At 33.7% G+C, this 27,069-nt stretch overlaps 1 protein-coding gene across 4 annotated transcripts in view; it reads left to right on the top strand.

The window, feature by feature from the left end:
* LOC106460687 overlaps window positions 1-9,321 on the top strand; it is a 107,851-nt gene extending 98,530 nt beyond the window's left edge. For 3 of the 4 annotated variants that reach the window (XM_022387468.1, XM_022387467.1, XM_013920415.2), the window contains 2 exons: window positions 404-648; window positions 2,217-9,321. In XM_022387468.1, the coding sequence (XP_022243176.1) occupies window positions 404-648; window positions 2,217-2,828 (857 nt within the window). In that variant the 3' untranslated portion in view covers window positions 2,829-9,321. The remainder of the gene's footprint in view (window positions 1-403; window positions 649-2,216) is intronic. The other variant, XM_022387469.1, reaches the window with a different exon arrangement.
* Window positions 9,322-27,069: the final 17,748 nt, after the last annotated feature.

Genomic DNA, 27,069 nt, shown 5'->3' with positions numbered 1-27,069 from the left:
AAAGAGTGACAGTCAAATCCCATTATTTGATTAAAGTAGTCCAAAAGTTAGTGGTGCTCACTAGCTGCCTTCTCTCAGATGTAATCTGTCACTTCAAAATTAGGATCGGCTAGTGCAGGTGCCATGGAGTAGATTTGCACGAAATTCTAGAAAAACAAACTAGCTGTTGTTAATTGGTTCTACTTTATTAATAAATTAGTTTCAGATGTTTCAAGATACTAGTAAATGTCTCTCGGATTAGTGTTTCAAATTGCACAAATATTCTTCTGTCACTAACTTTTCATAGGCTTTTAGTTAGTTGTTTCTTTGGCAGATTTATTATTGTTCAACACTGCTATAAATCTTTTATTATTGATTGCTGCAGTATCTGCTCATACTGACTGTTTCAATGTATTTCTTCTAGTGTCTGGTCTACATATTGTCATCATTGTCATAGCCATAGTGTTAATGCTGGGACTTATCATGTGCATCGTCAGTCACTACAAGATGGGGGCATGGTCATGGCATGAAAGATGGGGCAGACCTCCAAACCCTTCGGAACCTCAAAGCCTTCTACAAGTAACTCCTCTGCAGCATCTGTCTCAGTCACAACATACTCACACCCATGCACCACATTCCCCAGTACACACCCATGCACCACATTCCCCAGTAAGTGTTTGGCTCATTTGCATGTATGTCAGTACCATATTTATTGCTGAAATTATTTATTTATTGATCGTGTGAAAAGTGCTTAAACTGTAAACTTTTCATCACAACTGCCTCATTAGAAAGCCAAATCAACTTCAAATTTTGTCATAATAACTTAAAGACTTAGAAACTTGTATTTCCTATTATGTAAGCAGTTGTTAATTTTTATGAAGAGTTTTATTTATTTCGACCATAAGTGTATAATATTCTAATGATGTGGTTTTTATTACTTAATACTGCTGTTGAAAACATCTGTACTTATGATTAAATCAAAATTCTTAATTATTTTCACATTATACCAGTTTTTTTTATAAGTTTGATTTTGTGTTTGGAATGATAATAAAATTACATATTAAAACTTTAAGCTAGTTTGATGAGATAAAATCATCAGGTATTTTGAAATCTGTCTGAATTATTATTAAATAGTAATGTGATAAGTCCCTATTTTTCTCCCTTTTTTTTAAGCTTTAGTTTACTTGTATTGATATTAACATTTTTGTATATAAGCTACTTGTTGATGAGAGTGTACAGTCTGTTATGCTGACTTGAAATCCTTTGAACAAAATAATATAACCCTCTTGAAGAGTAATTACTGAGTGTCATATGATTATTCTTATAGTAAGATATTCAAATTATTTGTGTAGCTCAAGCAGCAGTATTTATTTCTAGACTTTTTCTAACTTTTAAATCAGATTGTCCATTCATAAAACAATAATATTGCTGGTGGCAGTTACTCAAAAAGAACAGCAAATTGTATCCAGGTGATGGTACTATAGTTACCTTAAAAATAGCATCAGAACATCGGGATGATGATGCTATAGTTATTAAAGAAACAATTTAGGAAGGAGTGTATCCAGATGATGGTACTACAGTTGCCCTAGAAACAGTGGCAGAGAGTATTTTGGTGATGCTACTATAGTTATTATATAAACAGTATAGGAAAATATCCAGGTGATGGTATTAAATCCAATAAATGTCATTAAAGTACAAACCTCTATATCAGTTTGTCACATAGCCTAAAACACTGTTGGTTTATATACTTTTCTAATATAAAATGTTGACTGATTTCTAAAAACTGAAAGGAGTTCTTGCCTAAAAGGAATTGAATGTAAGCCACAGCAGATTTCGTTACTTTATGTTGTGCAACAGCTTTGAATTTGAAAATACAATCTTCATTAAATTTAATGAAGTTCTACATATACAAGCTGAATCCAGAAGCATATATTGTCCAATGGAGACATTATGGAAAATTAGTTGAAAAAGTTTTACACAATTGTTTAGAATCTCTGGCTAGTACATAATCTTTTCTAAGATCAGGAAGTGTTGATAAATTTAAGAATTTGTTGAACAACTCAGTTTTATACATATGGTTCATTGAAATAAAGTTTATAATACTATAAAGTAGTTTTCAAACCACAGAAGGAAAAAAGTTTAAAAAAGAATCCTTTTTTTTACTTACTTAAAGGTATTATATGTAAATTGCAGAAATATGAATTTTTTGCCATTCATATTTTAATCACTTTCTCCAGGTGCTGTATACTCCTGACAACATAGAACAACGACAACAGCTAGAGCTTGTTTCCCTGCAGAATCAACATGTTAGACAGAAGTCTGTGCAAATGGACTTTAACCTAGGTTTACCCCCAATAATTACTTTGCCTGACGGCGAAGAATTTCAGTACAATAGTTCCAAATCTATACACATACAAGGTCCCAGTCAGGACAACGAAATCATTAGAACCTGGATAAAGCCTCCTCCAAACAGAATAGTGCCAGAAGATGAGAACCCTCTTTCATATCGGTCTAACTCTGTGAGCCTCTTATCAAAACCAAGTACTCCACCAGTGTTGCGGACTTCAGACACTAATTTTCTAGTCAAACATTCAAATAATGCTAGTGTAGCTGTTAATGATGATATTCACAGAAACTTTTATACATATGTGGAGGGAGGCTCTAACTCCTTTCCAACTACACAGCCTAGGTCACCCAATACCAGAAATACCACTAGTAAGAGTTTGGATAGTAGGTCTAATTCTGGTAGGAGAATGAAATCATTCTTTGATTTAATGAGCCCTTTGCCTCGTTACTGCAACCTAACTACCAATCAAGACCAGTCTAGTGGTTCTTCTGGTGGAGTCTGATCACTGGTCATGTTCAGTGATTGGAAAGTCTTTCTGTGAAAGGAACGTGATATGTAGCTATGCTCATCATTCTGCAGGGCAAAGCTTAATAGAAGCAGAGGCTATAGGTAGAAAACAACTCCTAGAAGACCAGGATGAGAACTAAATATTGCCAGAGTAACGGGTCATAGTGGACCACCTTTGGAGTGCCTCAGATGATGATTTGAATAAACTGAATACTTAGAGATCTTTTTTTTTTCCCTCTCTCTTAAATGTTCTATCAGCTGTGCACAACCTGTGTATTATATGTTAAAAGGATATACTGGTATGTGTTGATACTTGAGCTCTTCCTTTTTGTTTTTGTAGAGAAGATAAAGATTCTGGTAAAGTGTATATCCTACCACATTAGTTTCAAACATTGGTGACACCACCCTCTGTTTGTTCACTAAATGATGGTGTCTAAGACATCAGTGAATATAAAAATCCTGTGATCTGGATTAAAATAGTATTTATATACCTGTGTGAGTGATTAATGAGCATGTAAAAAATATAGTGACCCAAAAGTAGGAGTCGTGACGTTGAAGAAATTTTGAACTGAACAGTGCATTCTATTGTTGCCAAAAGTTTGGGCTAAAGAAATGTACAAAAACCTGCCTAATCGTAAGCTACTGCAGGAATTGGTGCTATACTTATTTAAAGGATAAGTTAGTTTATTTGAGAAAGATGGGCTTATACCAGATAACTGTTTACTAGGTGCATGACACTGAAGATTCATGTTATTATTATTATTAATGTTGTAGATAAAATGCCTTTTCTAAGGTAGTTTCTCTTGTTTTACAGTCTTGCAGATAACTTTTATTTTTCTGGATTTTGAGGTTTTGGAAACTTGTGTGATCAAATCCTACAGTATTTCATTTTAAAATCTTAGTTTTTCTTCAAGAAAAGCAATAGCTTTTGGTTTTCATATCCTTTTCTTGCATTATTTTTTTATTGCTCTTTTTTTACTGAATGTGCATTAACTGTGAAGAAAAGTGATCAATTCATAGAAATGACTGAATGTTCTATCAACTGTGATTTTTTTTAACTGTGTAGTTAGTCACTAATGTTATAATGAATTTGACAGGGTATATCAAAGATAATTGGATTCTGCAATTTGGAATGACCCAGAAGAGTGTGATAAGTTTTTCACACAATTCTGTTCAACATTTAATTGAATTCTTCTATGTAAGAGTGTAGCAGGAGTACGAGTTACAACCCTGTGCCAATTATGTAAAAAAACAGTAGATAGGAGCAAAAGATTTTTGTTGTTATTGTAATATTGTTGTGTTCCACTGCTTGGGTAGGGGGGAGGGTTTGTAGTTTGTGTCCATTGGTACAAAGTAAAAATAAAGAGTTAGCCACAAGGTGGTGCAAATTTTTTTCACCTTTTATTTTACATTACATTTAAAAGTAATAACTTCAGTTTTAAGTCCTTTTTAAAAGGAGTCTGTTCTTTTTTTTTTACTTTATTTTGAAGGATTTTGAGCTTATTTTTGAATAACTGCTGTTCAACAAGAAATGAATAAGAAAAAATATTTGTGTTGTGACATATGCCATTATTTCTCATTAGTTGGTTACATGAGAAATGTTTCTGTACAAATTGTTGTGTAATGGAAATAGAGAAGTTAAAGAATTAGGTATATATATTCTTAAAAAGTTGTTCACCATTTTAATATCAAAGATTTGCCCATGTGTGTGTTTTTAATATACATATACTTGAGTTTATTAAGTAATGACGTATAAGGGGTATAATAAACATAATGGATCTAAGTAATTAGGTATTTTGCATTAGTTACGATAAGCTTGATGTTTTTGCCCTGTGAAAGAAATAACTAGTCTGTTTTTTGTTTGTTATTTTAATCATGAGAGTATTTTCAGAGAAAGTAATGAAAACAAGTTATAGTTAATTCTAAAACAAGTGGTGTTATTAAGTTCTTCTGAAAACAGAAGTTTTTCTGGTTATATAGAATAGGGAGAACAGAAAAAATAAAGGAAGTGAGGAATGTGAATTATTTGTTCAAATAATTGCTTAGACATTGCATACTGTAAAAAATTTTAAAAATCTTAAGTTCTTAATCCATTCCCAAAGACCAATTTTATCTTTGTCTTTTCCAAATTTTTTTTTCACTTTTATGCAAAAGATTCAGTTTCAATTATGGAAATAATCAGATTCATTTTTTAATAGATTACTTCAAGTTTATAAATTTCATATTTCAGCTCTCCGGTAATTCTAAATATAACTAATAAAAATGTGACGACTTATCGGTGTCATGTTGGAGTGAATTTTTACGTCAGTTTTACATGTTCATAATAGTGAGGAATGTTGTAATTTTTTCCCCCTTAATAAGTACAAAATTTTATGCATTTCATTTTATTGAGGATGGCATTCAAGCATTAAGTTTCACTACCAGAGGAATTAAAGAAAAGGAAAAGGATTTGGAGAAAATAAAACTTCATTTGAGTAAATGGTTATGAAGGGTTGAAATGCATATTTAACAGATATTTACAAACAATTTGTCTCTATGTATATAGACATATATTTTTGTCTGGTGTTATATTCCTTATGCACTAGCCTTCATGACTAGTAATCTTGTTTCTTTGAAAATCGTAAAAGGAATTTTTATATTGAGAAATAATTGCAGATGATTTTATTTGACACAGTTGTATGGTTGTGAACTTAATAAGATGTTGTAGTGGGTAATCCACGAGTTCGGTCTTTGGTTAACACTAAGAAAAGAGGTAATCAACACACTAGTGAATGAAAGGAATTCAGCTTTGTGCTTTGCTTGTGTTTATATATTCTTAATGTACAAACTCTTTAATTTGTGGAAATTATTCAGATACCATAAATCAACTGCTATTCCATTCTTTGGTTATACTAGTATTAGTTAATAATCTTTTAGTATTAAGTTGTGTTAGTGCATTCGTAGTATTTAAACATATCTCCTGGTACTTGTACACGAGGTGATTATTATTAATGTTGTTTTTGTTCAATTTTTTGTTAAACTTCAAGTATGTGAATGATCTGTACTGTCAGTAAAACATATTATAAAGGTATTACCAGCTAATTTGTAGATCAAATGCCAGAAGTGTATGGTTAATATAAGCATGTTTAATTCTATGTACAGTAAATCTGCAGTGTAGTCGATTGTGTTCATGATAAATTTGTTACTTGTAGAAAAGTATTCCTTAGCCACGCTATCAGTGCACTAAAAAACAGTTTAAAAATTGTTTTTTTTTGTATTTGATTACAATTTTTTTTATCAGTGTCTCAGCCTGCATTTGGCCTTACAAGTTCATAATCACAGATCTCAACTTGATTACATTTCATGTTCCTTATCACTGACTTCTGCTAGATTAAGTTATGTGTTCATTATTTCAACCTCCATTTTATTTTCATAATCAGAGATCTCAGCTTGATTACACTGCTTGTTCCTTATCACAGACTTTCACTAGATTAAGTTAAGTGTTCATTGTTTCAACCTCCATTTGACCTCACATGTTCATTATTACAGATTATCAGTAGATTACATTATGTGCTCTTTGTTCCAACTTTTATTTATTTACATTTCTTTATCATTACATATACTTTCACAAAATCACTTTGTTCATTATTGCAGTCCTTATTTGGCCACACTTGTTCATTATGAAAAAAGTTTTTCATTAGATTGCAGTTATTATATACTTCCACAAAATTCATTATCTGTTTATTGTTCTAGCCTCCCTTTGACTGAGTTTCTTGTTTATTATCATATATTTCAGCAAAATTCATTATCTGTTTATTGTTCCAGCTTCCCTTTAACTGAGTTATCTGTTTATTGTTCTAGCCTCCCTTTGACTGAGTTTCTTGTTTATTATTGTATATTTCAACAAATATCATTATCCGTTTATTGTTCCAGCCTCCCTTTGACTAAGTTTCTTGTCTATTATCATATAATTCCACAAGATTTCATTATCTCTTTATTGTTCCAGCTTCCCTTTAACTGAGTTATCTGTTTATTGTTTCAACTTCCCTTTGACTGAATTTCTTGTTTATTATCATATACTTCCACAAAATTCATTATCCGTTTATTGTTCCAGCCTCCTTTTGACTAAGTTTATTGTTTATTATCATATAATTCCACAAGATTTCATTATCTGTTTATTGTTCCAGCCTCCCTTTAACTAAGTTTCTTGTTTATTATAATACGCATCCACGAGATTCATTATCTGTTTATTGTTCCAGCCTCCAATTGACTAAGTTTCTTGTTGATTGTCTTATACTTCCACCAGATACATTATCTGTTTATTCTTCCAGCCTTCAGTTGATTACATTTATTGTTAATTATCGTATACTTCCATGATATTACATTGGCTGTTTATTGTTCCAGTGATTATTTGATTGCACTTGGTTATGTTCTCTGTTTATTCTTCTAGCTATCATTTAATTAAATTTATATACTTTATTAGATATATCTGATTAGTACACTGTTTTGTTCAGTCTTCAAGCCCTCATATAATGGTGTTGCATATCTTCTATCCCATTCTTCCACATACAGTTTTGTTCCAGTCTCATTTTATTACACTTCACACTCTTTGTCCTATATTATATGTTTTAGTTCTTGATCATGCATATTTTACTATATTTTCTTTTATTGTTTAATTTAACTGCAATTTATTGTCATTGTCCTATGTCTCCACTTTATTTTAAGCTTTCTGTTCATTGTTCCAAATCTCCACTTTATTACACTTTTTGTTCATTGTTCCAAATCTCCACTTTATTACACTTTCTGTTCATTGTTCCAAATCTCCACTTTATTACACTTTTTGTTCATTGTTCCAAATCTCCACTTTATTACACTTTTTGTTCATTGTTCCAAATCTCCACTTTATTACACTTTTTGTTCATTGTTCAAAATCTCCACTTTATTACACTTTTTGTTCATTGTTCCAAATCTCCACTTCATTACACTTTTTGTTCATTGTTCAAAATATTCACTTCATCATACTTTATATTCATTGTATTAAGTACCCATGTAATTAACTTTTTGTTCATTATCACAAATCTCTAGATATTAATTTTTGTTAATTGTCCAAAGGTTTTATTCATTATACCTTCTGCCCACTGTCCCAAATCTACACTTCATTATATTATTGTGTCAAGTCTCTACATCAATAAACTTTCTGTTGGTTATCTCAGATCTCAATCTTTTCAAATCCTGTTTATTTCCCAGGTTTTTACTTTACATCACTTTCTGTTTATTTTCTGATTTTCATGTGACTGAACTTCCTTTTCAATTTAAACTTTTATTTCATTATTCCATGCTTTCTTCTAGTCATTCTTTAGTTTCAGCAACTGTTAAAAGCTAATGTAATTAATCTGCTTTATAATTGTGTATATAAAAATATTTAGAGAAAAAAAACCTGTGGATTATTTGTTTTCTTTAAAAAATTGTTTATAGTGTCTGCCTCTCCAGTTTCTAGCCTTTTAAACTGGCTTATTTTACCAGGTGGACCACAGTTTGCTGTACTTTATGTGATTAGAGCAGCTGCCTTCTTGTCATAGACTGTAATGCCAAAATTATTTCATTTACTATTGCTATAGTTTTGCTGTAGCCAGCTCTATGGAACTTTATGTTTAAGAATCCACATTATAAAGGACATGCTAAAGCTAAAATATATATTGGTAGAAAATTTAATTAGATTTTTATGTAGCCTTATGGATATATTCTCCAATGCAGGATACCACCTAGTGTTGTCAGTTGTGCACTTGTTTCTTCTAAACATAACCAAATTTTCTAATATGCCATTCTATGCTATCCCACCATCAATCCAGTGAGTAAGAACCAACCAGTTTCACACTCTGCCCACGTTTGGTCTGTGATCTGACAGCAACTAATCCCTTCCCCCAATTTATATATGGAGTTTAAACTGTTTCCTTGAGTATCTTAAAGCACACCCCTACCTTGTGAAAATAAGTTTTTTTATCAAAATTTGTTCTTTAAAAAAACCCAATTATGCCCTTTTTAATTAAAAACTGGTTCCATGAAGAGCCTCAATCTTGCCCCTATTTATTGAAAAGAAATAATTTTGTCTTATATTTTAATCTAAGCTAGTTCTTTGAAGAGCCTCAATCATACTACTATTAAGTAAAAAGAAACAGGTTTATTTTTAGTCTGAGCTGGCTCCTTAACTTTTATTCAATTTTTTTTTGTCAGTTTCCAAGTACATTATTGTTCAATTTATAAAAAATAACAGGAACCTAACATTACCTCCAACTGTTAATAATAGTTAACTCTTAGCCAGAACTTTATGAATATATAGTTAAGCATTTGTTTACTCAGTGGAAGATGTAACAGAATGTGCTCTTATACTGAATTGTCATTCCTTCAACAGAGAAGTATTTATAATAACGATACTTTTTGTGGACAGAGTGTGAACTAAGGCTGCCGTCTTCAGTGGCTGTATTCATGCTAAATAAAATATTGGCATTTTATAAGTTTCCATGTGTGATTTAATTTTTTTTCTTGAAAGAAACATGGAAGACATCAAGAATTCATGCTTTACAAATTGTGACATTTATTTGGATCCATCAGAACAAATATGTAAAAACTGTAAAGTGATAATTGTTTGGTGAACATGTTATATGCCACAATAAATTCACCATCCCATTTAACTTGCAAGTTGACCATTACTTTTCATAGAAAAAATTTTGCTTCTCTCAGATTAATTTCACATATGTTTACATTGATGATGGTAGTGTCATTAGTAAACCTCTTGATGATACACTTTTTGTGTGTGTTTATAACATTAAACACATATTGTATGTGTTCAAGACTTCAAATAATGGTTAACTTCTAACAGAACTTTATGAATTAGGTATCTGTTTTCTTGGTGAAAGATGTAACAGGTTGTATTCTTAAGCTGAATTATCATTATTTAAACATGTATCTATAATGATCATACTTGAGGAAAAAACAACTTCAGATTTATTATCTAAATTTGTTTGTATAAAACTTGTCAATTTTTTTATTATTAGAAATGGTTTATACTGATTTAAGTATAAATGCAATAACTGACAACTACAAGTGATAAACAACCATTACTCAAGCAAAGAGAACACCATTGAAGATGATCTTCACAAGCTGAAGATAACACCATTGATCATGATCTTCACATTTTTCTTAAAGGCTGTACTCCTAATTACGTTTATATCGCTTTTAGTTGTTGAGTTATCATTTTTGTGATTATTTATAATTGACGATTGGTTTCCATCGTAAACATGGCCAGACACAAATACAAAAGTGGAAACAAGAACCAGTCCTAAACAGGTTTAAGTAGGTTTCTTGCTTTCAATCATAAAGTCTCACCACCTTCCCATTGCTTCCCCTGACTAGTTCATACTTATCACCCCCGGTAGCTCAACTGTAAACTTGAGGCCTTGTAACACTAACATTCGTGGTTCGATCCTTGCACTGGGCACAGTGCAGATACTCCATTGTACATTATTGCACTTAATAACAATTTCGCAACTGTACAATGCAGGTTGTGTTACAAAAACAAGCTATTCTTTTTTTTTATCCGAAACGAGTGATACCCAGTGATTCATACACTTTGCAACTGTTTCAGAATAAGTAAGCAGTAAAAGTATATGAATGCGAATGTTTTATCTTTCCAGTGATTACTGTTTGTACAATCTGTGCCTTTCCCCGACCAGAATAGTAAACAAGAAGCAGCTACAACACTTTCTAGGCTTCAATGAATGGCAAATACTGAAACGTTGATTTTTTTCTTATAACACTTAATCATTTTATGTCTTTTTCGAGAAGTAAGCAGTTCAGTGAAACTATAAGATATCTAGTTTGAATTTGGCATACTTATTAAAAGAAACTTGATGAAACTCACGCACAAATTGAGCCGAAATGTGGCCAAAGCAATATATATACTTATGTGTGACATTAAAAACTGCGAAATATGAAGTTATACAACAAACGTGTCATGGTTCTGTTGCTTCAGCGAGGTCACGTGACTAGTATCACGCCACTTCTTTCTAGAAATATCCTGTTCCTTCAAGAATGCCCTAGCATTTACTAGATATGTGTTAGTCTTGTGTACATAAGACGTTCACAACGTGACGGGACAACAGAGTTAATGAGTAATTGAACTGCAGTTAGAGAGTGTGTAATTGAACGGAGTATTGTTGAAGTTGAGAACGTGAGACGTTCGTTGTTATAGCGCGACTGTTGAAATTAAGTGTATCGCAAAGTTATATTCAGAAAGAATAAACCAGTTTTATTTAAGAAAGGACTTGTGTCGCTAAAGTTTCGTCGGAACGAATTTACGGAAAATTAATTAACGACTGGAGGCGTAACAGTTCGTTGTGGATGTATAGCAATATTTCATGTCGTGCTGTTACTGCCACTGCCTTTTGTTGTAAAAAAAAGAAGAAAAACACGCCGTTTTATTGACACTAGTGTAAAATACCCTCGCTCCGCTGCAGGGTTCAAAACCCCCCACAACCTCATGAATCACAAAGGGCATAATGTATCGATGAAACTCCTCCGTTATCAACAATTATTTCTATAGCTACCCCAAAGGGGCAGGTGGTTTCACACACCCCCAAAAAACTGTTAGGGCACCCGTTCGTAGTACCTGAGCACGTGTGCTAACTTTGGCCCTTTAACTTGTGAGTAAAGGTATGGACCAGTCTCAAACATGGCACCCCCGGCTTCGCGAGGTGACCAGGAACAAAAAATATGATGCCAGATTTGGGTTCATCGAGCTATAAAACCCACTATTTGACCTTCATCATGCTTGGATGACCTTCCAGGCTCATTCTAGCGCCCCTTGGCATGAGGACAGATAAGGACACCTCGTTTTCCAGACCACCTCGAGTCCAACTGCCAAGTTTGGTCCTGTTATTTTGAGAACTGTTGGAGGAGTTAACTCGATATAGAGTAAGCTCCAAGCTGAAGTAATATAGGATAACTACGTTTTTGTTGACGTCTTAAGCAGACTGTAGAATCAAAGCGAAGTACATGGAATTTAGTAATTTTGGGTTCATTATGAAGTAGGCGTGGAAGCTTTGATGAAACAAAATTACGATAATTCTAGTTACGAAGAGATTATGACTACAGATACGTAGGATAGGGGAAGTGTGTGGTTATAATTTACATTATAATAAAGAATTCGCCGGAATTTGTGTATTAATTATTCAAGACCGTAAATAAAGTAAGTTTAGCTGTTCTTGAGAGGTCATTCAATGACAAATGTATCCAGTAAACGTTGTCTTGTATTTCGGATTGTTTATAATTATGGTATTAGAGAAGGGTAGAAGTCATGGATTATTTTGCTGTAAATTGTAACCGTAGATTAAACTAGAAGGTATTTAAAAAGGAGAAAAAAGTATTTTCTGTAGTTGAGAATTTTTCCAACACAGTGTTATATTATTTTCTGTGCAAGCGTGCCTCACTCATTTCTGAAAACTGGTGGATAACTAGATACAGTCGTTTTAAATTTCTTCGAGTAAACTGTCATCATTATCACGAGACATCTGTTAGAGTAGCCTTGTGCTGTTTATCACTTCAACTCGTGATGCTAAACTTGTCAAAAATTCTTCTTATAACAGCCTATGAGAAAAACCGAAAGCTGATACTGCAAAATATTCAGTTATATATATTGTCAAGTTACTGAACAGTTCATATACATCTTGTGTTGGCCTCCCGTTCAAGGGCATTATATCTCCTTAGTAATGTACTACCAAGGTGCCTTATTAAAGAATGTTAATAGTTTCCCCTTGTTTAAAAGCTCAGCACAGACGGCGAAGCCTTGATGAATTATGTCCTGCCCTTGACAGCCCGGACCAGTTTTTCACTCTCATCGGGAAGGCTGTGTTGCAACTTTGATTGGAATATGCATATTTCAAAACATAAATATACCAGGAAACTACGGATAATCATATACTACTACCTAAATATATATATATACATAGACATATCTTCACCCACTGAAAGGAATGGACTTTTGTAAACGAATATATTTTTAACAAAAGCGTCTAAACAGACTTTAGTTCTCCACTTCTTCACTCTTACACTAATAAAAGTATCAAGATTTTCAAAATACTAAAAAAAGATACCGTTAAAAAATTGCAGTGGATCTGTAATTTGTTGGAAATGATAAAACTATTTCTATCGTTAACGTATAGCGCATAATTCTTAATTAGGAAAAAATAGACGTTTTTGTCTTGATGAAATTTAAGCCTAAACAGAACGTTATGTTGTTCTTTCTAGTTAATCTATAAGCAAGGGCCTTGTTTTAATAACAAAATAACTTGCGTGTCTATAACTATTTTTCGTGGTGCTATTTTTTTTCTGTATAGTTATGCTAGTTTTAGACAACTAGGTGAAAATAAAATCGTCGCACATGAAGAAAAAATATCAGGATACAAAATGCAATGTGGAAAAGTAAGATGGATCTTGATTGTAGAAGTATCTGCAAAACTAAGAATAACACCTCAGTAGGGATACACCGTTTATCAGATTTAACTTTTATTCGTAAGCTTGACATGTGAAACAGAATTAGAATTAAACATAGAAGAACTTTTTAATTATTAAGAGCAGTTTTTTTTTAATTTTTCAATTCTCTTTCCTTGCTTTATTAGAAACAATTCCCACTCCACAACTGTATACAAAACGTTTAAATATTAAACGCTGTGGACTTAAGCACTCATATTTACTCTTAACAGATAATAAAAAGTTCCCTTTTAGCTCTCTCTCTTTAATGTATTCCCACAACTGTGTGGGTCCTATTTTCATAGCTGCCTTTGTTATTAGGGTGCCTATTACTTTTCCAACATTGTAGTTTGCCCTCTCGTTATATTTGTCTGCAGTACTGTAGTTGCGTCAGAGAAGGCCTTAGAAGCCTCTGATGTACTTTTTTCTAAGAGCTTGGACGAAGGCTGTTATATAGTTGTAATTTGCATTATGAATTATTGATAAGAGAAAAAAAATATAGCATTACATGAATAAATGAAATACAGAGAAAACAACGAACCGAAATATTATTCTTCCGTGCGTTTCAATTTTTGAAAATCGTCAAGCCTAAACTACTAATACTACTCCATTGTTGAACCGTCTTTTATGTGCGGCGCTCTTCGTTTTGTTGTCTGTAAAATTGTTTTTATGTATAAGAAGACTGATACTAGATAATATACAAACAAAGTGTTCAGAAACGGTTGAGTGTTTCAAAATAATTAACGTGAGTTAAATACTTGTTAACTTCATACTGTTTGAAAAAGGGACATGCAGCTTAATCACAGAGTGAAACGACATGTGTCTAATGATCACATACAAAATGCTTATATCTCCCCCCCCCCATTGTGTAGCTTTTCGTTTAACAACAAACAAACATCTTCATTGTTAAAATTGGGGGGGGGGGGGGGGTAGGAAATTTTTGGATAAAAAGATCAAAATTTGTTGAGTGAAAGGGACAATACTGTAGCTACATTATTACTTAACTGTAGGGAGGAAATTTCCTTGAATATTTCGCATAATATTCCTTTGGGAGGTATTCATTTTGAACCAGTATTCTTAGTGTGTATTGAGTGCAAAGATTAAAATACTTCCTCCTCCCAAGTGGGTACTAAATGCCTTTATTATGAATTTCTTATTTCCGCTCTATGTGCTTGAATTTCACCTTAAATGGTATAACAACCAAAGGCAATTCCCACTTCATTTACTTACATGCGTTGCGCCCAATTTATATATATATATACACTGTACAAAAAATACTGCAAACCAGGCCGAGCTGAGATTTGATCACCATCCTAAGAGGGTTAATTAACGCACCACTCCTCCTACAGTAGTGTCACTATATGATTGATTATAAGTCTTTGTGAGGACAACTACATATATGGAAATTTTGAATTTCTAGTGTTCCCTCCACCCCAAACCTTGATTCTTTCATCTATATGTGTCGTCTTTTTTGTAAACTTCACGTTGTTTAAATTTTGTACTCCCTTTCAAAATAAGAAATTGGAATTTGCAAATTACATTCTTTCTTCGTCTTACATTTTTGTTTGATTACATATAACTTCTAATTCAACAAACATGTTTTACAAATTAATTTTTAAGTGAATTTTCCCCACATACTTATTTCGCAATCATCGTAGAAGCTTAGTTTAAAAGCTGTATAAGGCGATATTAATAATTCATATTGGATAATGTAATGTGTTTCAACCATTTTTTACTCCTCATTTGTAATTTAATTCTAAAACACTTCTATAAAAACACCTTTTTGAAGTTCTAGTGCAGATAATCAAATTAGTGTAGGAAGATCATTAAACAGTAGAGTGTAGACGCAAAACGCAACTTTTGTATAATGTATATATTAATTTTTTATTAGTATTTGAATTTAAAAAATACGATTTTATACCTTTTTTATTATAAATTATTCATATGTTATTTCAGAAATATTTGCCCCACAATGACTCAGCGGTATGTCTGCGGACTTAAAACGCTAAAAACTGGATTTCGATACTTGTTGTGGGCAGAGCACAGATAGCCCATTGTGTAGCAGTGTGGTTAGCTGGAAACAGAAATATTTCCTGATTATATATGTAGAGTTTTGGCTTTAATGCAATAACGTGCAGAGGATATTAAAGGGAGGTGGGGATTCTTTGACAAAAAATGGCACTTTACAAGCATTCTGAGGTAAATTTTTGGTGGGAGACTATGGGTTAACTCTGGTACACATAGGGTAGAAAGCCATAAGAAGTAAGCAGATCCTCTTTTATTCCTATCCAATGAATCTTACAAACACTTTTAACATTTTAAACTAAACAGTTAATTCTTGCGTATTAACATTTAATAGATATAAATTATTATTATTTTATTTTTGTACTATATAGACCTAGAAGTCCCTGTGTTACATTTATTTTAAAGCTGAAACCCTCCTCTTGAAAACTTGCAGCAAGCAAGTTGTGGAATCAGGCACATCTCTTAGTAGGTATAGACAATTTTTGATGACTGAGAAAAATGGCACTTTGGGGGCATAAGAGAAGGAAGACAGGGGCTTGAGAACCCCCCCCCCCCCTGTGCACATCACTGCTTTAATGGACTGTTCCTGCCGTGTGACGACGTTTCGGCCCCCTTTTTTTTTCTGAAGCCTTTTTCGAGTCCACCATTGCTACACTGCCTACACTACTCTTGGAGCAACATATATGTGGTTTGTTGTTGTAAGGTTCATGATAAGTTAAAATTAACGTATCCAATTCATTATTTGATTAAAACTAACGAAAAACTTTTATTTTCATTTTTGCTACTTATTTCTGGTAAAAAAATAATGAAATTTAGCAGAATACTTCATTGTGATTCTCAGATTTCTAGATGATTCAAAGTTTACAGTGTCTGATTACATTGGTCGACAGAATCGAACTTTTTTCTCATACAAAGTTGTAAACACACTTTTGTAGACCAGTTTTAAACGCTGATTCAAAATCTGTTTTCGGTTTTCTTTAGTTATCGAAATATGACTGGTGCTAATTTCAGCACAATTTAGGTAATTATCACACATTAGGCCAGTTAACGTTACAACTTTATTCATTTTTCGGTATAATTCCCATAAACGTTATACACACTATACACTTGGTTAAAATTATACAGTACAGACTTATGAAAAAAGAAACGTACAACAACTTAAATTATAATTAAGGCAATAAACTTTCAAATTTGATGGTCTCATCACTAAAACTTGACGTGCTAGAGGAAAACTAAAAACAGATTTGGAATCAGCGTCCCAAGAGCTATTTAACTCACCTATAATTATATCTGATGAAAATGACTTGTTGGCCAGTGTTATTATTGTTTACATAAATACAGTTAATTTTTGCATGAAATAGGCCTAAAAATGTTCTCAACATAGAATCACTGCATATCAACATCAAGGACAGACTCTGCCACAATATCTATTTTCATTTAAGTTAAGGTTTTGTACTAGGCGTCAAGTACCTAATCAGCATATCTATACTCAAGTTTTTGTTGTTTAGGGTAAAGCTTTGCCTACAGAGAATCGAACTTTTATCGCTCTGATGACAAGTATACTAAATGAAATTAGAATCTAATTTAGGTTGTCATGATATAAAAGACTGTTTAGTTTAGATATTATTGATTAATTTATTTTTGAGAGTGAATATTTTATTATTGTTATAATAAGAGTTAAAAGCAGAAAGTTGAGACTATCGAACGTCGCATGCAATACATTGTCGTCGAGAATATAGAGATTTCTAGAAGGCGGGAAGACGATTAAGTGATAAACATATAGATAGTGTGAGACGAGCGAAAATAGTAGACAGACAATAGCAGAAGAGAGTAAAGTTACGGGAAAGGAAAAGTTCGATGTGAAGGTAACTACCGTAGAAGTGATAGGCCTAACGTTTAATATGTTAAAGTAAGACTAATAGTAGAATAGGAGATAAGAAGAAGAATTAATTCCGTCAAAGCGTGGTTCTAAAGTAACTGATTCAGCCTGAGTGCACTTTGACAAAATGAACAGATGATATTTAGAAGAAAGAAGACCAAACGATTACAGTAACTCGCGCCACAATTGTAAGTGAATCACACACAGAATACTAGTGCGACAGTAATAGAGAAGATAGTTCGGCTTTTCAACTGAAATTCTAAAGTAAATGAATAGGCCTAAGTGGACTTTTCACAAGAAGAAGAGAACTATATGTTTATGTATATAGTGTTTATGATATGCCTATAATCTCGATAGTGTGAAGAATTTGTTGTACATACCTTTAACTTGTTCCGAATATATATATATATTATTTGAAAACAAGTGAAGTGCATGCTGTTCATTTATCATTGAATTTATCGATTATAAGTCACAGGCACCTCTTGTAGAATAATCCTAAGCCCAACAACAACACAATATATATATTTATACCTTTAAGAAATATAAGTAAAAGTATATTTTTAAATTCTGATAATTGGCGAATCACAGCCATAATTATACAGTGGTGAACGATGATAGAAGAAAACGTGAACGACAGCAGAAATAAGTAGGCATATATACGCACAACTGTAGTAGTAACGAAAATAGTGTAGAGATTACAATCACGCTATTAACCATGTCAAATTTTGATAAATTGATGGAAATTGGAGAACGTCTTGGGTTAAAAGACAGTGAACTACGAAAATATGTTAAACAACAACAAAAACTAGAGATAAAAGAGCATAGACAGAGAAGAGAGGAAGAAAAACTAAAAGAATAAAAGGAAATAGAAGAAAATGAGAGAAAGTAGAGGCTGGAAATAGAGAGAATTAAAATACAAATAGAGAAAGAAGAAAAAGAGAAACTATAAATAGAGAGAATAAGAACACAAACTGATATTGCAAAACTCACCCAACCGAAGGAAGAAGGATCCAAGAATGACAATGGAGTCAGGGCTAGCCAACCCAAGCAGCCCAAATTTGATGGACATAAAGATGACATGGATGCTTTCCTGGAGAGATATGAAAGCTTCGCCCAAAGTCAGAACTGGGACAAAGGCGACTGGGCAGTCTGTCTCAGCCCACTTCTCACAGGAAAAGGTCTACAAGTATATGCAGGCATGATGTCAGAAGATGCCATAGATTATGACAAATTAAAAGTAGCTTTATTGAAACGATATAAACTTACTGAAGAAGGTTTTCGTCGGAAGTTCAGAGGAGTCAAACCCGACACTGGAGAAACTATATAAGTCTAAGCAAAAGCCTTTTATTTTGACAACTGGCGAAGAAAGAATTATATTTCAAATTCTGACATAGATTATGTTAAATAATTCAGGTGTGCAATTAGTTTAAGTAATTATTGGTCTTACTGGCCTAATGCTGGCCTTCCATTACAAGCCGAATTTTCTTTACTAAAGTGTTTACCAGAATTTTAGACTAAAAGCAATACAAAGAATTTGTGTTCTGATTATAATTTCGTCAGAGCAAGCTGAATATATTATTCTTCTAGCATAAAATACATCGGATCCGCTGCGGGATTCTATAGTCCCTTCATGATTCAGAGGCTACAATGTACCAGTCAAGTGTCTCCATCACTTTAGTTACTTCTATAGCTACACCAATGCGCCAATTCTTTAATTGATTTGTCTGTTGCCATTTCCCGAACTTAATTCAACTATTTTTAAAAGCAAATAGTTCTAACTTAGTTTTTCAGATTCGTTTTTCTTTTTCGTGTGGCACAGGTGTATGTCTGCGGACTTACATCGCTAGAAACTGGTTTTCGATACCCGTGGTGGGCAGAACAAATATAGCCCATTGTGTAGCTCTGTACTTAATTTCAAACAAACAAACAAAACCGTTACCCAAACTAGTTCAATTCAACTGTTTTTATTAATTCTCAGATTTGTATTTTTCTTCCCACATTTGTGTTGAAAAAGAGTATTTGGCAGAAAACCTCCACATAATGTTCATTTTCAGTAAGTGAATATTAGAAAAAAAAGATAGATTTTTATAGACCTTCAGGAAGTAGAAATATAGGTATTAAGAGCAAAAAATTAACCAAAACTTATATGAGTCAAATCTAAAAAAAAATAATACCCAGATGCACACCCTCAAAATCCCCTTAGTATGTGTGAAAAGTTTCAAGTTTCTAGGTTCTTTCCTCTTGTAACTATGGCGGTCACACACACACATACAGAAACAGGTTCTTTTATTATTATAGAAAAAATATATAAGAAATAATACCCAGGTACACACCCTCAGAATCTCCTTAGTATATGTGCAAAGTTTCAAGTCTCTAGGTTCTTTCCTCTTGTAGCTATGGCGGTCACACACACACACAGGCTCTTTTATTATTATAGCTGAGGCTTTCGGTTCTTTTTACCTCACCATATAGAAAAGAAAATAAATCTGTAACACGCACACACACACACACACATATATATATATAAATATATATATATATAAACAATAAACAATTGGTCCTATGAATTTATTATCATTAAAATGGTTATTGGAATCTTCGATTAAAACATACTCAATGAATAGTTCACGTTCGTGATTTTAGGGTAGAAAACTTAATAGTACTCAAAATGTCTGCCATGTAATGGAACTTCTTAAACTATACAGGATAGTAACAACTTGAGGATATGCATACTGAACTAACTTTTATAATACTACTTACTAATTTCTTGAAAAAGGTAGTAAAATATCAAGTCGAAAACAACGTGAACGAAACATTCTAAGCTTTACAGTGTCGAATGAATAGAAAAAGTAAAATGTAACATATATACACACTAGTTTCAAAGTTTATCTTGAAGTTGAAACAGAAATCTAAATTATATTCCATTACAATATTTCGAGACTTTATAGATACGTAGAATACGTAGTCATGTGACAACAATATCAATAACATCAAATCAGGTCTTAACAAGACTGTCATTTCTATCTTCTTGTATCTCTGTTAAGTGAATACGCCAAATTGTTTGAAGTCTAAAAATTAAAACAGCGTTTTATTACTTTTTATGGTTTTTTAACGTCAGTAAGTAACATCTATAATAACTTTACGGTATCCATGTTCACATAAATGTTCATCAAATTAATGTAAACCAAACCAGTTTTAAAATACAACAATAAACTGGAAAAGTAAGTTACTAATTAAATACATTTTCCACACTTTGCAGGACTCTTAAATTTTCAGTAGTCTTTTCCGCCAATACATAAAAAGTTTTCAGTTCTACAAGTAACCACAAACATAACGAGTAAAAAGCATTTTACAAATAATTGCAAATAATTAAGCTGAAAAAAGCTGTGAAAAGATGTAATACAAAGTTTTTAAGCTAGTTTACATTCATCTAATGGAATTTATAGCTATATTCTATCAAAAGCCTCTTTATCTTGCTAACAATTTGATAATGCATACTAATTATAAAGTATAATATTTCTGTACAATAGTTTATCAAGCTGTTTTTTAATAGCAGTATACGTCTCGACAGAAATCCGTATGTTCTTGTAATTTCAACGATACCTGCTGGGGCAGATATAGGAGCGCCTATATTTAATGTGACTATGGCTGGTCATATCCGGATTGATCACTTTTTTCTAATAATGGGTGTAGAATAGTTAAAAATAGACCTGGTATTTTTGGAGTTGCCCAATAATAATCAAATTACTAAAAAAAGAAACAAACAGGACTCTCTCACTTGCTGTTCACATATAATCGCTGTAAATAAACAGCATGGATAAGAAAGTCAAATATATTTGAGCCTATCAGCTCGGTGCATCTTGTTGCCACAGGAATAGCGGAAAGTTCAAGGTTAATTCGTCCAACACAAAATCAAACCTGAATCGACTTTCCTATACTGTCTGTATAGAGATTGGTGAACATACAGAACGAAGATGTGAACGATGTCCATTTCCCACGTTTAATGATTGATGAAAATAACTAACCTTAATGACCCCCAAAACATTTCTCACTTTCGAGTAAACTCGAGAAGTAAACAAAACAAAACAAAAGAAAAAATGAAAGAAGAAAAAAAGTGTGGCGCCCAAAGGATCCCTCTGTATTTAGTTAGTAGAACAATGCTGGTCGCCCCTTTTTTAGCTTTTTATCTGGAGTACATTTTATCTGACGTTCAGGTTAAGGCAGGAAGCTATCCATCATTTTAACAAAAATGTGTTATTGACAGCAAACTGCTGAGAGGCACAAACACACTGAAGTCAATTAGCTATAGCGTTGAATCATAGGGTGCATTATTTATTACCATTATCCATTTCAATACAAGCCCCCATCCCCAACCCAGTGTCTCAGTGGTAAATCTGGAGGCTTATAACGCTATAAACCAGATTGGATACCCGAGATAGGCGCTGCACAAATAGCCCATTGTGTAGGTAGCTTTGCACTTAACAACAAACAGACCATTTCGATACGACGCACGTTACATTTTTCGTATCGTATGTTTTTTTCAAAGCTAAGACAGCGAATAGTTCGGTGGTCGAACCTTTCAACTCAGGTTCTTTTCTTTGGCAATAAAAACGGCATATGATAAACAAATATATATAAATATATACTAGATGTGATTCCACAGGGTCTCCGAAACTGCTCTGTTTCAAGAGTAAATAAAACCAACATTAAGAGTCACAAATATTTTTATTTATTCCTTTTGAAATTCGTATGTCATTGCTGTGTTGTAGCCTACAGAGTGCATAATTATTCTCGTAATTCATGGCATGCGGACGTTTTACTGGCATCACGACAGTACAAATTGCAACTTTAAGCATCCATTATGTGACATCATTTTAGTATCTACTGACTGACTGACAGACAACACACTACTGTAAAGCGGTGCGAGTGGTTAAAGTAGGCGAACCATTCAGGCGGTCCTCGGCCCCCTTTCGGTGAAATTATAGTAGTGTTTTGCTGTCTTATGCCTCCTGCCTTGGCCATGAATGCGTGCAATTTAAACATGTTTAGTTGCAAAAGAAATAAACTGAATTCCCGTCCCACCAAGCATGCTCGCCCTTTCAGCCGTGCGGGCGTTATAATGTGACGATCAATCCCACTATTCGTTGGTAAAAGAGTAGGCCAAGAGTTGGTGGTGGGTTGTGATGACTAGTTGCCTTCCCTTTAGTCTTTCACTGCTAGATTAAGGACGGCTAGCGCAGATAGCCAGCCATCGTGTAGCTTTGCGAGAAATTCTAATCAAACAAGCCTATAATATCAAACTTCTTAACAGAGATCACCTGCAAGAACTGAACTTGTTGCTCGGAAAAAGCAGACGTAGCTTTTTCATTTGCAGTATCTAAATATCCAATATCATTTCAAACATCTACGATTTTTTGAACAATTTACAGACGTAATTTAACCTAATCGGATGACTTAAGTTAACGTGTAAATAGACAGAGAAAAAAAAAAGAAAATACATTTTACTGTGCTTTGGTCCAAAAATGGTTCTAAATATGACATAATATAACTAAAATATTATGCGTGTTTCAGAAAAGGCCAGAAACGTTTTAACGTCATTAATTAAGCATCTTAAAGAAGATATATATGTATATATATATATATGTTGTATTTCGCTTTCAAAATCATGGAAGATATTATTCACGCACGCGCATTTCAAATACGCGGAAGCTAGTTTACTTTTTGTTGTTATTGGTGAATTTCGCGCAAAGCTGCTCGAGAGCTAATTGATCTAACCGTCCCTAATTTTCAAGTGGTAGACTAGAAGGAAGGCAGCTAGTTAATACCACCCACCACTAACTCTTGGGTTATTCTTTATCAAGGAATGATTGGCCGTCACATTATAATGCCCCCACGTCTGAAAGGGCGAGCATGTATGGGAACGGATTTTGATCCCGCAACCTACTGTTTGCGATTCGAGTGCCCCCCCCCCCCCCAGTGGCACAGCGATATGTCTGCGGACTTACAACGTTAGAAAGCGGGTTTCGATACCCGTGGTGGGCAGAGCACAGATAGCCCATTGCGTAGCTTTGTGCTTAACTTGAAAAACAAAAAACAACATCGAGTTCCCTAATCATCAGACAATGTCAGGCCAGCACGTTGAGAAAAGTGAACCTATACGTTTTATTATTAGGTTTACGTTAAAAGTACAGACATGGAAATATTTTGCTGCACAAGCGCGAAGAATCACCTATTCTTTCAAGTTTAACATTTACTAAAACATCAGTGATACACATTCAGTAATTTTACTTTTCCACTCCTTCTGTGTACATATATACATGTGTATTGTAATTTTAAAATGTCATAAACGTATGGAGACATAGGATTGAGTATTATATATTGAAAATATTTTGAATATTCAAATTAACAAGTTATATGACAACCACAGCCAATACAAAGTCGCGATTGAATGGCATGTATAATTTTGACATTGTTTGCCCTTTTCGGAGGGGTGTGCAAAATATTAATACTTACATCTTTAGATGTGTTCAGATAGGGAATTTAGAATTTCCAAGACGGGGGAATTAGTGGTATTAGAAAACGAAGGGATACGAATCAACTTTGGACCTGCAAAAAGTCGTCCCCCGCCTTGGTAGATAAAGCACGGCGTCTTGTAACATGTGAGAATCCATGAACACAAAGGTCAGTGGCAAGAGCCGTCTACGTGCCCCAGGCAACAGTACACAACATAATCAAGAATGTATTAATTCTCCAAGATAAGGCTTCTAGTCATATCTCCTGTTCGCGTACGTCAAGTAAGTTGAAAATGAGACAAATATTCATGTTATTCCACACGAAGACATACCAGTCAAGTCGCCACCTATAATATATTTATTTCTGTGCCACCAGACTATTTAAAAGGGCGCTGGGAAACTGTTATCCTCGTATACTAGATAGATTAGTGAAATTAAGCAGAGATGAATGATATACTTTGTACGTGACAGCCTTATGGTGAAGCCTTTTGAAATGGAAACTATGCTGCAGGGCTACTGTCAAGATGCACGGTCGTCAGATAGAGTATGATCGGATATAGCTTCATGGACGGTAACGATCTACTGAGTCTCTAAAATCATTTTGACGTAATATACTAAACCCTTGTGTAAGAAGCTGTGGTTTGAAACAAATATTACATCAGTTACGGGAAATAAACGTTAATTGGAAGTAGTCAATGTCTTATTGCTGTATCCTTATAATATTGTAAAGTTTGACGATGGAATGTATCAAGATTAAGCATTATAGCCTCAGTGGTCCATTAAATTTAAGCCTGATAAAAGTCTGGCCGTAAGTTTGAAATGAATGAGTAGTCAGATGCAGTCACTAACGAAACGTTAGACGCCATAGCAGTAACCCCAGTCTTCGTAAAAGCAGGCTCTAACTTCGAAAGAACATAAGGTGAAGGTCCAATATTTCAAAATTCCACGTTTTGTTTGCTGTTTTGTCTCATGATGCACCCATTGCAACCCTCATAAGCTTACATAATGCACCCATTGCGACAAACCTAAGTTTATATAATGCACCAATGGCAACTCTACCTCAGCTTAGATCAGGGGTGGGCAAAACAAGGTCACTCAACATTTCTGTCCTGCCCGCCACGACTCTCGGTATCTGTGGAAAGAACATAACGGGGTCTTTATACATTCGATGTTGAGGTAATTCAATTAATAAAGTAGAAATCTGCGGCTCGCGACGACTTACCAAAATTTGTGGAGTTGCCTCCATGCGAAAAATATTACCCATCTCTGGCTTAAATAATGCACCAATTTCGCCCCTACCCCAGGTTCCGAATATCCAACCGACTTGCTCGTGTGAATATATTTTTATATATGTATTTTGAGGCGTACGCTTATTGGCTAATGTAGCAGTAAAATAAAAAAGCCATTGCTTGGCCTGGTGGTTCGGGTACTCGACTCGCAATCTGAGGATCGCGGGTTCAAATTTCAACCCCCAAACATGCTCGCCCTTTCAGCCGTGGATGCGTTATAATGTGATGGTCAATCCTAGTATTCGTTGGTAAAGAGTATCCCAAGAATTAGCAGTGAGTGGTGTTGAATAGCTAGCTATCTTATATATGTCTATCCCTTCAAAAGTTGGGACGGTTAGCGCAGATAGCACTCGAGTAGCTATGAGCGAAATTGCAAACACAGAAATGAGAACCCAATGTATCCTATTCTGTGATATAACTCAGATGTAAAGTCTATTAAAAGCCTTTAGAGTATACAGAGAAACATTAATATATGCCTATACAGTTTGTTGATTGCAATAGATTTTAAAACATACAAAATAAAATGAAACCAAAAAGTAATAACACAATATTGTTAGGAAATACGTATAAAGGAAACATTAAGTCATAATTTTCTGTGTCACCTATCCTCGAAAACCACACAGGTGTAGTAAAAATTGAAGTGATTATTTAACAAAAGCTCAAATACCAAATCTAGAAAAATCTACGATGCCAAACATTCACGAAGCTAGATGGACTCGCCGGTGCAAAGAATAAGTTAAAGACAAAAATAGAAAACCCTATAACTCGAGCGCTTTCGAATCGTTATAAGGTTTTCGTATACTTGGAAACGACGGTTTGTTTGTTTGTAATTAAGCACATAACTACACAATGGGCTATCTGTGCTCTGCCCATCACGGGTATCGAAACCAGGATTCTAGCGTTGTACATCAGCAGACATACCGCTGTGCCACTGGGGGGCTAAACAGTTAGTATGATATCAAATAATAAATAAGGTGCAATGCAATAATCTTATTCACCCACCTAAATTAATATAGGTGACTATAGAATGAGTTAGAAAGGGATTCAAATCCCCACAAAACTTTGGCTTAGTTCAAAAACTTTTTTTCACAGTGACTAGGTGACTCAGCGGTATGTTTGAGAGAGAGCGTGTACACTAACATTCAGACTTCGATACCCGCAGAGGGCAGAACACAGATAACCTACAAACAAACCTTCAGTATAAATTTACTTGGAATTTCAAATAAGCATAAAAACAGCCATTTAACTACCAGGTTGCGCTTTAGAACAATTTATCTGAAAATTCAAATAAAAAGCTGAGTTGGGTTTTATAATTTTATGGGTTCGTTGCCTAATATCAAGAGAAATTTGACGTCGAAGATAACGAATGGACGTAGAGGGTATGCATATATTCAGTTAACCAGATTTTCAAATCTGGGTTTCTTTCATTGGATGATGATATATGTATTGTAGAAATTTTAATCAGCTTTGTCAGTTAGAATAACGTTAACACAATGATATTATTGGAAATTCTAATTTCCTTTGGAAGGATTAAAAAACGAGGATATGAAAACCCTCCCAATCTGTATACTTTTTCAAGCTTGCAAGTTGTTTCTCTTTCAGATGTGTGTCAGTGAGACAGCGGTAAGTATACGGATATAAAATGCTAAAATGAGGGGTTCGATTCCCATCGGTGGATACAGCAAATAGACCGACATGGCTTTGCTACGAAAAAACCCACACTCTCAAATGTAAAAATTTAGTTTTTTTTAATCATTCAAGATCATAAAAAGATGTATTAAAATATTCTATGTTTTAAAAGATAATAATATAACATCAACTGCTACACCGGGTGTAGGATGTGATTCCTTCAGAATGCGATTTAAGAATTTTGCAGACACGTAAGTAGATATAATCTTTTTCGAGCGTATACTTTTTCTTATATCACGTTACATATTTGAAATAGTATATTTAGTATGCCAAAACTAAGTACGATAAAATTTCCATACAGATCGGGGTGAACATCGGTATGTCTGCGGACTTACAACG

Source organism: Limulus polyphemus, unplaced genomic scaffold (assembly GCF_000517525.1).
Source record: "Limulus polyphemus unplaced genomic scaffold, Limulus_polyphemus-2.1.2 Scaffold816, whole genome shotgun sequence".
Taxonomy (NCBI): Eukaryota; Metazoa; Arthropoda; class Merostomata; order Xiphosura; family Limulidae; genus Limulus; species Limulus polyphemus.
This window is presented reverse-complemented; position numbering and strand designations above follow the sequence as displayed.